Source organism: Stylophora pistillata, chromosome 8 (assembly GCF_964205215.1).
Source record: "Stylophora pistillata chromosome 8, jaStyPist1.2, whole genome shotgun sequence".
Taxonomy (NCBI): Eukaryota; Metazoa; Cnidaria; class Anthozoa; order Scleractinia; family Pocilloporidae; genus Stylophora; species Stylophora pistillata.
In genome coordinates, this window is record NC_142526.1 from 25,588,034 (window position 1) to 25,605,131 (window position 17,098).

Here is a 17,098-nt window from a genome sequence, read left to right on the forward strand (position 1 = left end):
TGGTTCATGTTCATAAATATTATGCAAAGTAATAGAGCCAGATTTGTCAAGTAGGCATATTGAGCCACAGACTACAATGACTGAAAAGACCTTCCTTGGTATCCTACCATAGTTGCAATAAAATTTCTTTTAAGTAATCTAGCTCATTGACAAGGCACACACAAGAAGAATCTAAAAACAATGGTGTAGTTAATAATACACAGACAGGGTAACAGATGGAAAAATAAGGCTTGTTATCAATGTGCAGTTTACCCAAACTTGCACTATTAGATGGACGCCATGATATCAAGAAGATACCAGAAGAGGTCTTCTGTTTTTTTTTTTCCACTTCACACAGATTTCACTGCGATACTAAGATTTCTCTGGTCACAAAAATTCAACTTTTTGTCCTTTCGTTTTTCACTAATCCATTAAAACATTAAACTGCCACATTTCAACAGGTTCTCTGAAGAGTTTTCCCTTCATTTGATCCTTTGACTCCTGATAGGGACAAGCATCTAGCTCCTCCACTCAACATCACTCCTGGAACAAACATTAAGGTCACGAGATTGAGGAAAATGATGTCCAACTAAAGATGCTCTTGATTGTTGAACAAATTCTCCTTGTCAGCACTTTTGGGAATGTATAGATAAAGGTATGGAGATTATGCATACTGGAGGTAGGGTGTCATTAAAACACATGAAAAAATTGTTCTTCTGATTGGCGTGAGTAGTCCAGTGGTCAGTGCGCTGGACTCTGGGTCGGTTGACCCGGGTTCAAGTCCTAGCTGGGGCATGACCTTGTGTCCTTAAGCAAGACGCTGCACTCACATTGCTTTGTCTTCTCGGATAAGACGTAAAGCCGTAGGTTCCGTCTCCTGCAGGGTTAGGGGTAGGGGACTTACATTTCCCATGCACGAGATTACTGTGTAGTGGATGTCCTCCCCGGGGTGGGGTGGGATGGGTGGGAAGGTGAGATCGCTACATGGACTGAAGCGGCTGCTAGAGGCGCCTGATAAAATTGCTGACGTCCGATCTCAACCTTATGATACTGTTAAGCGCGACTGAATATATCCACATAGAAGTCTGCACTATGTAAATGTCAAAATGTAAATGGCTGAAAACAAGGGCACTTTTCATTTAACACTTGGGCAAAGTTGTAACAAACGCAAATCACAAATATGTGGGGCATGCTGTCAAAATTTAGTCTGTCTAGGCTTTCTGTGATGCATTTTTCATGTAAATTATTAATAAGCAATAATATAATTTCAAGTGCAATTTTTTGTAAATAAGCACTTGACTATAAATGTTTCTAAGACTACAAATTGCACTCACCCTACAGGTTTGTACAATTTTGCTGTCTTTGTAAACTTTACTTGTGCTTCTTTAACACCAAATTACACTTGAAATCATGTTATTACCTACACAACCATGACACACTAAAATGGCCAAGACTCCAATCCCTAGCCCAGCACATTTACCACTAGGTCTGTAAGTAGCTACAAAGAAATCACCACTCCATATCTATTTTAACAATGTTTTAATGTCATTTAAAAATGCCATTTTTTTCTCAGTATAATATGTGGTTGACAAAAAGCATCAGCCAGCTAATATACAGAACTACACCAAGTGGCATTAATTCCACAATATTGTTGTTGTTCCAATGTAAACTAATTTTATACACTCTCACAAAGAGCATTCCTGATGTGAGCTTATTGTCTGAAATCATGTTCAACATTTTCTTAAATGGAAGTATTGAATTGTAATGAACTCTTCACATTTACCAAACTTTTTTTTTTTAAAAAAAATTGTATAAAAAGATTAAGATTAAAATAGTTCCAGTCTGTGTAATTGTAAACACTAAGTGTTCAGAGATTCCTCAATAGTTTTAGGTTTATGATAATTCACAATTTTCAGAGGCAATTTTCAGGGTTCAAATACCATGAAGTCAAACATTAAGCTCTGGAATATACTAACATACCTACAAAAATGATATCAAAATCACCTCATATTGCAAATATTACAAAAAGCTGAACATCAGAGAAAAGCTGATGAAAACCTGTACATTACCAATAAAACCTTAAATACATAAACTTACTTTGTTGCTTACAAATTCTACTCCATCACAATAATCTAGGGTACCAAATTATGATCAGAAGTCACTAAACCTTGACTACATACTAGTTTTATTCTCCAATTATTGTTTTCCTTAAAAGGAACTCTGAAGTTAGATGTTCAAGAACATGACTTCTAGTCTAGCCTTCTAATTTGTATCATGCATGTGTTCTGTAATTCTTGTTACTTATTGGTGATTCCTCATTGTTGCCAACTCTTTGAGATGAAATAGTGATCAAGGGAGCAATGTCATGATTTTTTAAATAGTTCTTTTCAACTTCAGAATAGTGGATCAAAAAACGAAAAACATCAAACAAAACATGAATGGTATAAGATTAATTCAGATTGCAGACATCACATTGATGTACAATTGACATAGCTCCCTTAAGGTGTAGCCAAGGATGATGGCAATTTCATGCAGAGTAAATAGATATTTCCATTTAAGAATGAGTACTACAAAACTGCTTGACCAGCAAGGATCTCTTGTCTAGCAAGAAACCATGTTCTGACCCCAAAAATTTGATCAATAATATGTTCCATCTCTAAAAACACCTTCCTTTATTTTCCCAGTATAAAATAGTGGCTGAAAAATGACTAAAAAACCTTGGCATCTTACCAATGAAATGTATAATTATTCCCGACTGGAAAATAGAACCTTAGATGGTTTGATGAAAATAAACCCAACTGTTGTCCTGAACGTTCTTAAAATAAATTCATTTGGAACCAAATTTCAGAAACATCCGACAGACTACAGTTCTTCAAAGTTTTTTAGTCCTAATTACTGACTCTTGCAAGATGAACACAGTAATTTGTAGAATGCTTCAAACATTAATTAAAAGTACAAAAACAAAACATAACGTGTCTTCTCAACAGACCATTGAACATACCTAAGTAGGCATTCATTCCAACCAGTGTTCCTAATATTAGCCATTTTCTACCTTTGCTACTTTAACTGTGTAGTAAAAATTATAATGGGTGTGTATTTTAGACCTATCCTAATAACAAAATTTCCCTGTTTAAAAATATTACTAGCATGTCAACATCAAAATGCATGAACTTACCAGTTCAACAGCTATCCTGCACGAATACTTTCGTTAAACTTCAATCAAACCTCATAAAAATGTAAGGAATAATGGCATTTATAAAATGACAGACTAGAAAACCTTTTTACAAATATCCTCCAAATATTTCCAGTAGTATACATGTGAAATCTCTATAAATGCCAGGTTTATCATTTAAAACAATAAATCCCCAAAATTAAACTATGGTAAGATACAAAAAGAAAGTTTTCTCTAACTTGCCTACAGGAAGCATGGCTAAAATTTTCCCATTTTGAAATAAATTTTTGAGTAAATTCACAATCCCAAATTTGGTAGATGTCTGTGAAGAACAAAAAGACAAATTCAATCAGCAATGTTGACATGCTGTAACCACTAAACCCTACAACTTTGAAGAAATGTCACTCTACAAATTCTAAACATTTCTGGTCAATAATTTACTAGATAGAGCTTCATGAACAAAATTACCACACCCTCACACTAGGTACCAAACCATCAAATGTACCTGATATACCTTAAACTTAACAATATCAAGTGTAATAAAAACATGTTCTGTCCTGGTGTCGAGCTATTGTGCACCAAATTTACGGTCAGTTCCCTGGCCTGTTTCTTTTTCATAAACATTATGATCCGTAACACTAGTTAATTTATGTGATTACTCATCTATGTCATCCAACATGTGCTGGGTCAAACTCTCAATGCTGGTTTCATCTGGATACTTATCAAGGATCTTGAGAACTTTCTCAACTTCATCAGGGAATATTTCACAAAGCTTGTCGTAGGCATTGATTCTGAGATCCTCATGTGATGATGGGTTATCACCCTCTTCAGGATTATCTGTCACATCACGAGAGATTCCACCAATTATTGGGGGAGCTCGTGAGCGGAACATGTAGTTGTTGTTCTGTCCACATGGAGTGCGACTATGATCATATGGTGGAGCTGGTCTATAGTGATGATACTGCTGTACAGGAGGGTATTGATGGTGTGCCGGTGGGAATGGTGGAAGGTTCCAGTGGTTTGGCGGAAGGCTTGCTGGTGGGTGGCCCTTGTAATGTGACGGGCTACTGACAGGTGGATTGGAGTGGTACTGAGGTCTATATTGGTATGGGCTCCCTCCAAACATCTGCTCTTGGATCATCCAGTCAACCTTTTCCCTTGGCATTCGAGGTAGTGTCATAGAGCCACGCACCATAATATCAGGGTGTCCAGAATGGGATGAATACTGTGGAGGATGATAGGCATGGGGTAGACTTCCGCGTCGCAACATTGTGCCGACAGGGCCAACTGGAGCACCGCCACAAGCTTGGTCTTGAACACTTCCAATGCTATGAGTTCTCTGAAACCGGACTTGCATTGCTTGCACATCAGGAGGAAGTTGTTTTTGACATGGCAATGGGTCAGATCTCCGCTCCCCAATTCCCACGACCTGGCCTGTCCTTAAGGTTGGTGGAAACACCCTTGCCATCTCTGCAGGGAATTCACTGTGTGGTGGTAATGGCAGAGGCTTTTGAAGAAATTCTGTTGGTGTGGCTGGCAGTGGCCTTGGAGGGCACGGCGGCAGTGGTTTAGGTGGCCTTGAAACATGGCCATAGGGGACTTCTGGAGGTAGATGTGCTGTGTTTGCTGGAACACAATTTACCTCTCTCCCTTGATTTCTGTCAGGGTGAAGAAATCTGCAGCGTTTTCCATATGTGCATTTGCTTAAATATGGACACAATTTTCCACATCCCTTTTTGAGGAATTCATCCAAGGTAGGACCATGCCTCCCTATGGGGTCATCCGGTGGCATGAATTTGTCATCAACAAATGAGTACATCAAAAGACGCTGTTCAATGACTTTCCTCCAGTCATGACTTTCTGCCATCAGGTCACGGAAGTTATCATTTGAAACAATAACACCATCGATGTCAGCGGCATGCTTGATGATGTAACGGTCATCATAACATTTGATGATTTTCCCATTGGCAGCTGGTCTGCTTGGGGTCCACACAAGGATACGGTCCTCTTCAAGCCTTTTCAGCACGTCTTGATTGGTGATGGGTGAGTCAGGACGTGGTGCATTTTTGCGCCACCTAGGGACGAAAACTTTTATGTTGAGGTGATTTCTTGCAAGAAACCAGTCCACGACTAGACCAATTCCCCTACAGGAGAATACTTTCTGATTCCCATGACTATCAGAAAAATAAAAATAAAATCTCTGAGTGCGATTCAATTTAATTGAGTTTATTGATGATCAAAACTAGCTACCATAAAAGCCCGGAGATTAGCCACACCCGCAGATAAGCCGCAACCCTGAATTTAGGAGCTCAAATTTTGGAAAAAAAATTTTTTTTGTAAGAAATCAAAAGAAATCCAAAGTCGAGTCTTGAGAAGTCTTCTTCATCCAATGTTCATCGAACATAAACTCAATATTAACATTGCGATGGAAAATACTTCAAAGTCTTACCCACAATTTTAGCACTTTAATATAATGAACATCGTTTCTACCAACTTTGACATATGACTGATCTTTTTCTGGTATTTGTTGACAGGAATTTCTTCATTCAAGACAGTTTTTCCCTAGATTTCTGCATTACAACAAGAATGTGAGCAGAACATTTGAAGCTTAGTAACCAGGCATTAGATCGGGCACAAAAATGAAAAACTGGCTATCAGCGTCATTGTTCACTACACCTTTTTCAAATCTTATCCCGCAGATAAGCCACAACCCCAATTTCTAGCGATTTTTGGAAAAAAGTACGGCTTATACGCGGGCATATACGGTACTCTCAACATAAAATAAGGAATAGAAAATTTATAGAGTGATGGTAACAATTTATTAAATTTCTAATAGACAGCAAAAAGCATAACCAAGGTGTCTGGACTTTTTTAAATGGACTTAGTGAAACATTTCTGGAACTACTGGTAACCTGACTCAAAATGATTAAAAAAAAAATTGTTTTCTCATAAATACACAAGAACTCTGTTACTTTCAGTACAATTGACACCATTTAACCCCTAACGAAGACTGGCTTCTAATTTCTCCTCACATGGAAATGATAACCAATTTCAAAAGCTCCTAATTGTCATTAGAAAAATTACTTGTCACTACCAGAGTAAAAATAAAGAATATGAATACTGATGTAAGAGTGTAAAGGTTTAAAACAAATTAGACTGTGCACACCAATTATATTTTAACTTCTACCTCTTAAGACTAGTAACTCAAGCTTTCCAAAGGAAATGCCCAAGTTGAAATTCCAGCTTTTCTTTTTTTCATTTGGTGGCAAATCACAGTCACGTTCCTAACTCGCATGCAAGACATTTTGACCAATGAGCATAAGGCACAGTGTATTAGTGGAAGAAGAGAAGTTTTTGCCACAGTAATAATAATACACTTTATTTAGAGAGGGTGGCACGGAATAGTTGAAGTAACTAATAAACTTGTGACTCTCTCTTTAAAAACTTCTAACAAGCAATGTATGTTGAATTCTAACATAACTATCAATTAAAACTAGGAATATTTATCTAATAAGAAGACGAATTACAAGTAAAAATAAAATGTAACTTGTGAGCAAATGATAAACCATATGTTAGACTATAAAATGATGCAGTTTCTGTTGTACCTTAAGTTAAGAAGGTTGTTTCTATAATTGTTCTTAAAAGATTCTAATGACACAGAATTCCTGAGTTCTAGACTTAAGCTATTCCAAAGTTTACAGGTAGTGACTGCGAATGATCTACCGCCTTTGGTCATACGATTAAATCTTGGGCAAATAAAATTAGTGTCGCTATATCTTGTAGCAAAATCTGCATGTGTATAGTACACTCAAACGGCATAAAAAATATGCACACAGTGTTCAAGGTAAACCCACACTAATAGAGAGGAGCATAAATGCAAATCTCATCCTGTATGATCAATGTGACCATGAAACAAGCAGAATAAACAAATGAAGACAAAAAAAAACAAAGTATCTTAACAAAGGAAAGCCCGAGTGAATGCAAATATGCCTCTAGTTTACTATTACATCAACTATTTAATGCATGTGGCCCATAGCTATTATGTCAAGGTCTTGAAAAGGTTGAGATCAAGTTATGATGAATTGATTTAAACTGATTATTTTGTCTAGTACCAAGCTACATGCTTTTGAGGGACATTCTCTCAAATTTCATGACTGTGATCAATTATCCAGAGTCAAATATTTGAAATCTCTGTGATACCTTTCCATGTCATAGAAAAAGCCAGATGACATATTGGATTATGATAGAATACTTCCTTTCGACAAACTTGATAATATGGTTGGCCCAATTTATAAGCCCTCTAAAAGCCTCTTCCTGTCTGAGACAGTCTTTAAGCATCTTTTGTGATTACTGGTCAATTGCTCGCATCACTGAAACTTAAATCCCCTCATCCAGAAGTAACCATTTAGTTCTGTTCCGAGGCTGAACCAGCCAAAGTCAAAGTATAACAAAAAAATGATACTTAAAAGAGGTAACAACAAAAGTTTGGCAAGCGAAAACAACTGCAAATGCGCTGTGAATTTCTTTTTGCTTTGAAAACTATTGGATTTAAAGATATTTAGAAGTTAAAATTGAACAGTTTTCAGCATTAACCCCTTCCTTTTGAAATAGGATATCTAAAAGGTTTTGGTATGAGGAATTTTCCCTATAGTAAAGAAATAGTCTTGACTTTCTGAAATCAAACAAACGACGGAAATATTGCGTATGAGAAACTCTGGTAACGGGTTGAGGTGGTGGGTAGCGGAACGTACTTCCGATATCCCAAAAATTTATCTAAAGGAAAATAACGATTCGGAAATTACTTCATTCTCTAATTAAAACCACTACAGCGATTTTGTCCATACCTACTCCACTAATTTTTCCTGCGGAAAGTATTCACTCTAAAGTGTGTTCTAAAAACAGATAATTCTAGGAGTTCCGTTAAAGAAGAATCGTGCGAACAGTTTTCGAAACCAAATAAGACTCGTCATCAACGAAAATATGAGCTGCAAATAATTCTTTTGGGCATGTTCGGTATGGCAACTTATAAAAATCTCAAAGTCCAAATTCAAGTTTTTCAAGACAACAGCTAAATAAAAACTGAACTGTTCTGATTTGTACACGACTTCATGATAAATACCAATTCAAACGTGCAACGAATTCAAATGTGATTTAAAACAATTAAACTCCAAAACAATTTTACTTGCACACACGTGCGACTATTCCAAATATCACGTCTCTTCCGCCCCAAAACACGCACAATTATACAATCTCAAAGACCCCTAATTGATTTAAAGCGATAAAACTTTGATATGTTGCAAGATTGAACGTATGAAATCTTGTAATATGCGATTACATCGAGAAATTTCTCATAGAAGTACCTAAAAAGCCCGAGAGAGTGAGATCGCCATCTTGCATAAGTTAACCTCGTTGTACAGTGTACGTTGTGTATAACCTTATATTTGTGCAAATAGAAATGTCGTACGAGTGAAGTGCTCGATTGTTTTGCTAGTAGCGATTCTGTGGAAGATAAATCTGATGTTGACAACAACAAAACTTCAATCCAACAGCGTAATAGCTAAAGAATGCATTGACCATGCGAAACAACCGCAATTTGAAGATCGAAGATTATGCAAACGTTACGTACCTCATGGCAACATTACTTCCATCGATGACGATAGGTCTCAGGCAGCTTGAGTCTTCAGGGACAGGAGCTGGTTTTTCGTAGTTGAAGGTCGACGATCCTTCTTCCAACTGTTTCACAGAAGACTGGGCTTTCACAAGTTCTGACAACAGTGAATTAGTGTCCGCTGAAGGTCCAAGCTTGCTAAGCCCAGTTGTAATCGTGTCTTCATTGTATCCAAGTTTCTTCGCAAAGTCTCTTAGCGATTCGTCACTAACAGAGGAATCGCAGCTTTTTTCGTCGCCTTTACCTTTCTCGACGACGACACTGGGCTTTTTAGCTTCATTGCGATTCACACCCATTTCAAATGCGCTTCGAGAAGCAAATTCTATGTTGTCTGAAGGCAATGTCTGTTCTGCTGTTTCAGCGCATTCCTCTTCGGATACTTTTTCCAACGATAAAGAATTGTCAGCGTCTTCGCTCCGATTTCTTTCGTTAGAGTCTAATGACTGGTCTGTGGTTTTCTGAGCTAAATCTTTTTCGTCTTTATGACAGTCGTTGTTATTGACTTCTACCACAGATGTGTTTTGTTTGGTCGCAGTTCTGTCAACTGGGGTCGAGGTAAAGTTATTTTCCTTCCAAACAATCTCAGCTTCTTCAACGGAGCTGAGAGTCCGTGTACAAACCTCTATGATATAATCCTGTAAAAAGACACGTTCAGAGTTAGCAAAACAAATCAAATTCGAGTAATCGCGCGGTAACTAACCATTTCAGAAGTAAGATTTTTTTGCGAACCTTGGCGCGCCTAATATCATCTTCGCCGCCTTCGACTTTCACCCAACATCTTTCGCTGTCCTCCTCCTCTCGAGTAAGCTGAACGCCGAACAAATAATTTACACGCTTTTCGACTGACGCAAATTTTGAATCGACTTGCTCTTTCAACAACACAAATTCCAGAAAGTTCTGTCGAACCATCTTCCTACGATCAACCCGACCACGCTTTCAGGATCATCATCGTGTTTTGCTGAACGTTTCACTGACAACAGGGTGGGGGATCAAGTTATCGAGATACCGGAAACACTGACACTTGTCAATGACGTCATTAAGTTTGAACTACTTCCTTTGCAAATAGTACAGTAACGCAGAACAATCCAGACTGTACTTAGATTTTCACGCGTAAGCTGTTGTTGTTCAAAACGTTTACTTTACAATTTTGGGGTGTAAAGATAGAAGACGATCTGAGAAAATTTAACGCAACATTTCATTCAAATAACAAATCGGAAACGGGTCTTCTTTTCTCCTCAAATGCCAGACATGCTTTTGTCCTAATTTGGGTTCGCATTCTTGGGTCTTCGCTTAAATCATGGCTGAAAAAGAAGGAGGGATTTTGGATAAATGCAATCTGCCAACCTACAAAGATTCTTGTAGTCGTTGAAATTGCCCTAAGGCGCAAGCCAAAAGCTAGGAAGGTTAATTTCGTGTTTGTTTGTTTGTATTTGACACTATATCGTCTAAACACTACGTCGCCCAGGGCTTGGTATCCTGTAGAGACTTCATGCTTGTGGGCACGACGCTTTATTGCGCTTCTTTTTCGGAGGTAACGCTTCTGAGTAAAAGCGGTGGAAAATTAAAAGAAATTATGCCACTGTTGCTAACTTTTCTTCTCTTAACTTTAGGAAACCAATATCGTCCACAACTGACAAACATCTCGCGCACATCATCTGTTGAATTTTGATGAAATAAATATTACGCCAGTTCTGTAGAGAAATAATGGATTTTTGCAGCTGTTCCTTGTGCCTTTCGGCAAAATTCATTGTTCCAAATGGTTCATTTGGGCGTTCCACTTATAAGCTTAAAACCGAGTGACCGCCTTTTCTATTGTTGTATATTTTAATATCTATAAACATTTTCTCTTCTTTTGAAAAAGTGGCAGAAAACTGCATTGTTATCCTTGTATAAGCACGCTTATTAAGAATCACTTACATTCCTTCTAAGAAGGAAAATACCTTTACTTGGTTCAGCTTGTGGTGAACATCAATTCTTGGTCTGGTTACTGCAAAATTGTAAAGCGCAAATGTTTGCTCTCGATGCTTTTCTCATCTCATAATTGGAAACGGTTGCCACGTTTTCGCTTCATAAGCAGCGATTAATTATGACATTGCGAAAGGCTGAGCTAAATTTGGACCAAATATCCTAATTATGGAAACATCTTTACATTACCTTAGCTCGCTCAGCAGGCATCTAGTCGATACCTATCAATCAGCGCACATCTCTCATGTTGCACATTTCTCGATAAAAAGCAGACAATGGAAAGACGACGAAATAAACTGTGCTTTTATTGCCAATACTATTCAGTTTTTTTCTTAGTTACTGTGTCTAAAGGATGAAACAGATAAAAATGTGCTGTGCTCAAATGAATACGAGAGTGCGCGACAGGAACAACTGAGTACTACAAAGCATGTGACCGAGAAGCTCTGAGAGAGACTTTGCTGTCATTTTGCTCCTCCACATTCGAGGCAAAGTTAGAGAATGCCCTGTTTCTTGTCAACTTTAAACTTTATCAGATTTAGAGCCAGATTATTAGGGTGGAAGAGAAGAAATTGAATTAAGTTGTGCTTCTTACGTGAATGCGTCAATCACTACCCCAATTACGAATACTCACGTCCTGTTCATATTCTATTCAACCAGAATTAGCGATGTTCTTTACTTCCTAGCTGGGTATCTCCTACAAGCGAAAGCTGCTTAGCTACATCCTCAATGAAAACAATGATGGGGCACTTTTTGACATTTTTACAGGGAACAGAGTAAACCACCTCTTTAAGGTGAGCGTCAAGTGGATTAAAGAATTAACTCTGTCCGCGCCATTTGTGGTGTGGCCAACTTGACTGAATGCCGAGTCATTCCGAGCTGAAGCATTCTTGTGTGTAATGAACTATTGGGAGTATTCAACATTTTCTTCTCATCCGCCCGCAACACTCGATTGGTTTTCTACAAATTCCTACGCATGACACACATAAATAACTGTGACGACATTGAGGTATGAAAAAAACATGAGATGTACAACGTTAATCTTCCTTCCGCAGCAGTTTTGTTTTTATTTGGCAGTTTGCATTACCATGCACTCAAGTCAGTGATTCGATAATTACTGAGGAGTTATTTTAGATAAAAAGCAAACACCGTTTCAATATTGCACTGTTTTGTTCTTTTGTTGTGGTGCTAACTTGGTCCACCACGGCCCTCTTTAACTTAACCTGTTCTCATCTTTTAACTTTAAACCTTGTTAGAAAAGTTCTAGAATAGAAAAAAAGTTTTTCTAGCCTCTCCAAACATCTTGCGTTGGCGTTAATACCCAATGTCTCCCATTCTGTTTCGCACTGCTAATGGACTTAGTCATTGCGCAAGTGCGAAGGCGGAGTTTGTCAATAAGCAAAGAGAGCTGTACTCAAAACGGCCCACTATCTAATTTGATAAGCCTCGAGGCGATTTTGAGTCATTTCATCCAAAATTAAACCAAACCATCGGAGTCATTTTTGAGACTATGTGAGCGAAAATGTCTGTCAGTATCACAGTCGATAATTAATTTCTCGAGAAATGCGAGAAACTTCGGTTAGTTCAGTAAAATAGACTTACACTGATTGTGCAGTTAGTTTCAATATAATTCAATCAACGAAAAAATAATCCGCAGACACCAAAATTAGACCCAAATTAGGTATACAAGTTTAATTGCAGGATTGTTGTCAGCTTTACAAGCTGTTATGTTTTTTTTGTCGAGCCTCAGTCCTTCGTCACTCCTTCCTTTTTAATTACTGAATTTTTAGCAGACTCATGCAGGTTACTCCTGCCGAACGTAAATGATCTTACCCACGGTTGCGCTAATGCATAAAAAAGGAAGTGAGATAAACAATGGATATTCGTTCGTCAAGGTTCACTTTCGGGAGCTGTTAGTTACTCGATCATGTGTGTCCATGGCTGACCAAATCTCGCGGCCAGTTTTATATTGTTAGGCTAATGGACTTGCCTCTTCATTACTCAGCCAGACATTAAGCTTAATTTTCTCAAATGATTTCAATCCATTTCTTGCCCGAGGAACTTGAAACTGATTCAAGTCACTGCATTTACTTTACATCTCATCACAAAGAAACAATGAAACTGTTTACGGCTGCACTTTCCATAAATTTGTGAATGAAAATTTTGATAATGGGACTGAAGGCAAGTGCGTTGGGTGTAACTTAACCCTTTCAATCCAAAGATCAGAATATGAATTCTCCTTTAGGACTTCAATACCTTTTTCTCATATTGGATATGAGAATTTGCCCAATGTCTCCATTGATATTGTAAAGCAAAATTACATATTAATCTCATGTTGGAGTGAAAAAGTTAAGAATTGCGTCTCGATTGAATGTAGTTGCTCCAATCAAGGGACTTTTTTTCGAAAGCAGGTTGCATATTTACGAACTTCCGCTTGACAATTTCTAAACGGAAAATTGTTTCCTCCAATAAAACTTTTAAAGCAGTTTAATTATCTATGTCATCATGTTATAGAGAGGGCATTGGTAGAAATGCATTATTTTCATTTGAAAGACGTTTCGTTGCACATCAAACGCTTGTTTCTCCATCCTAAAAACACTCCGAGACGCAAATAATTATTTGGTTGAAGCACTTGTAGGAAGTTTTATCACGTCCTCGTAAGTTCAAGCGAAACCATGCGTTAACTTGCTTACCTGTTACATGCTGAGAAAAAAATTTGAATAGCAGCTCGACGCCGGATCCGACAGACGTTATCTCTTAATCGGAAGCTTTCTACAAGTTAAACGAGTTTCTGACATGTTATCGCGCTTAACGAAAGGGGATAATGAAGAGAATGGGACAAATGGATAGAGAAGTCTAAACACGGTGAATGACCTTATCTGTGGTATCAAACTGTTCGCTTACCCTTGCGCATTCTCCCATCCGGATAGTAGCGTCAATTTGTCCAAGATATGGAGTCAATACGGCGCCATATCTCATAGAGTAGAAACGGAGTCTTGTATTGGCCCGATTGTGGTTACAAATTGGCTTTAACAATTGAACCAGGAATGAAAGGGCAAATAAAGGCTCATCGCAGATGATCCTTGTAAGTTACTTCACGATATTCAAGTATCTTTGACAGCTCGCTTTGCTGCTAAAACGACGAGGTCTGACCTAGATCACTTGAAGATGCACGCGTACTTATTGACGGGCACGCGAAGAACGAATTCCGCTCGTGTTAAAAATATGGCTAACTCATTAACGGATTGAAAACAGAATAAATGTTTAGTATAACATAAGAAGTTGGGTTGTTACCTTCAAAGTTGTTTCAATATCTATTTATCAATACCAGCTAAAACTACTCTTTTTTTAAAGGAGAAGTACATTGAATTCTTTGGGCATTTGAGTCGGTAACATAGACGGCTGGCAGCGGGCAACAGCCTCCAATATCGCTCCCTGCTGTTTTATGGGTTTATCTGCACGATATCTTACGGATCTTTTCGCCAGTTTTTCTTTAGGTCTGAAATCTAACATCTTTAATGTGAGAGTTGTTGCAAGGAAAGTTCACGAAAAATCACTGGTTTACAACGAACAGTTTTGAATGTTGAAATGAAGTGAAATTATTTTATGAAAGTTGTAACATGCAGGGTGCAGACCATAACAGTGTGCCCCGTCGGCAAAAGGAATTAAAAATTATCCTGTACTGGCAAATATCGTTGTGGTAACACAATGCCTATCACGAAGATAATATAGTCAAGGACCTTTGTGTGACCCAAACTTCTAGTTAAGCATCTCTTTGCTAAGCAGTTGAAGAGAAAAGACTACAAGGTCAGCTGATCACGGAATTGACTCTAAGACCACAAACTAGCGCTGGCAACACCTTGTGAAAGGTTCTGCACTTTCTTTAGGTACTCAGTTTCACGGTGTGAATGTTTTGCTAGTCATAGACTGACGTTTCTTGTCTTTTTGAAGGAGTTCTCGCTGAGATTCCGCCTTGACATGGAGCTATATTCCCCTGCGAATCATCAAAGGTCTCAAACGCCTAGAGACCCTTCCCACGAACTTTTGTTTGAATTCAGGCAGTCTAGTTCTTACTCAGCGTTATATGTCGTCAGCAACGTGAAGAGGTACCATTTTTTCGCGCTGCTTGTGGTATATTTTTTGATTCGTGTGACGTAAAACGCAGGGAAAGAGAAATCGATTTGTTTCCACCCAAAACTCAAATCAGACGGTCCTTCTTTTCATCGAGCAACGCATCAGAATATCACAGCCAGAGAAAGTACCATATTCTCGGCGCTTTATTGCTCGAAAACATGACAACTTTTAACTTTATTGACGTTCCAAGAAGGACGTTACCTAATGCACGCTTTCTTGAACGTGTTTTTCAAGGAAACTGCACCCTAATTAACAACTCCTTCAAGAACAATTTACGTGAAAATTGTCGTGATGACCGCAGTTCTGGCGTGATCGCTGAAATTAGATTGCGATATTTGCTTTTGTCAGTGCTTTCCATACAAAATTTATTCTGTCTTTAGACAGTCATGTTAAAACCACATGATTACACGCCTTAGTGTAGACTAAGGAATGTTGGTCTTATTTTTGCCCTGCTTACGAATCAATATTCATTCTCTATAATACTGGATAGCAATATCATTTTTGCATTCAAAGCGGAAAAAATGGAATTTTACTTACTGCAGTATAATTCCATAAAACAAAAAGTCATCTAGAATTGTTTAAAGAGTTGGATTTTTCAAGTTTTTAAATTTTATTTTTTATATGTTTTTAAGTGATTGGATAACTTGAAGACCGCGTGCAGGTGGCGGCAAAATTTGGTCTATAAAGGTACATTTACAAGTGTTCGCAGGTAAAGACAACGATTACATCTGTTTCGAATAAAGTCTGTGCGCGATTGAGAAGGAAGGATTTGTCAGGGCGAATTAAGTGATTAAAATGTTGAAATGATTAAGCAAATCAATTCTGAACAACGTTAAAGAGCCTGGAAGAGACTAAAAAAGGAAGAAATAGCTCGGCGTAGTCGGAAAACAATTCAATATAGACTTGAAAAAAATGATCATTAATTCTAACCACGGCCAAGGAAATGGTGATTAATAACACTTGAGGATAACAGGCAGCAAAAGACAAAGTTACCATTGAGCTAATTTTAAACCAAAATATAATTTATAATTTCAGTCAAGTACTAAAAAATATGGTGTATGTTTTTGTCGCCCTCGCTATTTTTAGTCTTTTTACTATGTCTTGGTTGAGTATGAAATGAGTTATATGAGGACACAGACACATTTAAAAGTTTCCCTCTGCCTAGTTTACACTGGCTTAATATTACAGCCCCTTGGAACTAATTTCTGGAATTGGATCTTGCGTTAATTTAATCGCTTTTCCCAAGCGTGATAACAAAATCTTTTCCGAACTGAAGGAAATTGTGGGCGCGTTGGTTTATTTTGACAGTAGTAATTCATGTTGACGGTCTCGCTAACCTACGTCATAAAACATGTTGTTAACTTCTGGCGGAGAATGTGAAAACACGCGTGCTGGTCTCCTTGAAGTCATTTTCTTCGTCAGAAGTTGGTAGCATAGTGGTTAGTTCCGGAATGTTTAAAGCCTGCAGCTGAAAAGGTCGATAACGCAGGTATAGCTATTAATCACGTACCTTCATGCTCGATTTCCTTCCTCTGTTGGTTCAAGGTTAGTAGACTGAAAACTCTAAGGACAGGGTTAACGAAATATAAACACTACGCAAACTGACTTCATCGCTGAAAATAGTATTGGATTAAACAATGGGCTTTGTTCAGGAGTACGAGGTTGTTTTTCGTGAATGCTAATTCGTAGGACTTTAGCCCTCTTTTCATTTGATTGCGGTTGACTTGTCATGGGGTTTTTTGACAGCGTTCAGTTCAGAAGTAGGGCAATTAAGACGACTTTTCCGGCTGTTTGCCAAGTTTTTGCCCTTTGTTGTCAAAGCTAAACGGAAGTTTGCGGTGAATTGTCTTTTACATTCACAGTGATTTCAGTTGACCATATCTCCATCTCACCTTTCTTTTCGATAGCCTTTTAAAGTTCGACGGAGTACACTTGATACCTTTTAACGACAGTATTGCAATTAGATTTTCTAAATATGAACCAGTTCTCTTTTGATTGGCTTAGTTACCTTTGAAAGTGATATTTCGTAAATTGAGGGAGGCAAACTCGACAATTCGTCAACTGTTTATTGAAGCCAACGAACTGTCGACGATGATCAACTAAATGACCATTCAAAATATCTTTAACAAATGATTAATTACCTTGGCCTTCAGGGGACAGACTTCCATTGATTTGAAAAGCCA

The 17,098-nt window shown here is 38.0% G+C and overlaps 1 protein-coding gene across 3 annotated transcripts; it reads right to left on the reverse strand.

Annotated features, from left to right (window-relative positions):
• Positions 1 to 1,501: 1,501 nt before the first annotated feature.
• Positions 1,502 to 17,098, reverse strand: LOC111333993 (uncharacterized). Of its 3 annotated transcripts, none has more exons than XM_088731036.1 (3): positions 17,057 to 17,098; positions 8,778 to 9,454; positions 1,502 to 5,325 (listed from the first exon to the last, which is right to left on the reverse strand). In XM_088731036.1, the coding sequence occupies exons 1-3, from the start codon at positions 17,081 to 17,083 to the stop codon at positions 3,807 to 3,809; spliced, it is 2,223 nt and encodes a 740-aa protein (XP_088587162.1). In that variant the 5' UTR covers positions 17,084 to 17,098; the 3' UTR covers positions 1,502 to 3,806. The 3 variants fall into 3 exon arrangements, with proteins under 3 accessions (XP_088587162.1, XP_022795415.1, XP_022795406.1); XM_022939680.2 differs by lacking the exon at positions 17,057 to 17,098 and adding an exon at positions 16,426 to 16,583; XM_022939671.2 differs by lacking the exon at positions 17,057 to 17,098 and adding an exon at positions 9,549 to 10,603.

What these genes read in the sequence shown, in the direction of transcription:
- LOC111333993 (XM_022939671.2), bottom strand. Translation starts at nt 9,728, where the DNA reads ATGGTTCGACAGAACTTTCTGGAATTTGTGTTGTTGAAAGAGCAAGTC. An exon ending in ATGATATTAGGCGCGCCAAG is followed by an intron (nt 9,455 to 9,548) that starts GTTCGCAAAAAA and finishes GTCTTTTTACAG; the next exon opens with GATTATATCATAGAGGTTTG. An exon ending in GGAAGTAATGTTGCCATGAG is followed by an intron (nt 5,326 to 8,777) that starts GTACGTAACGTT and finishes TTTTTCTGATAG; the next exon opens with TCATGGGAATCAGAAAGTAT.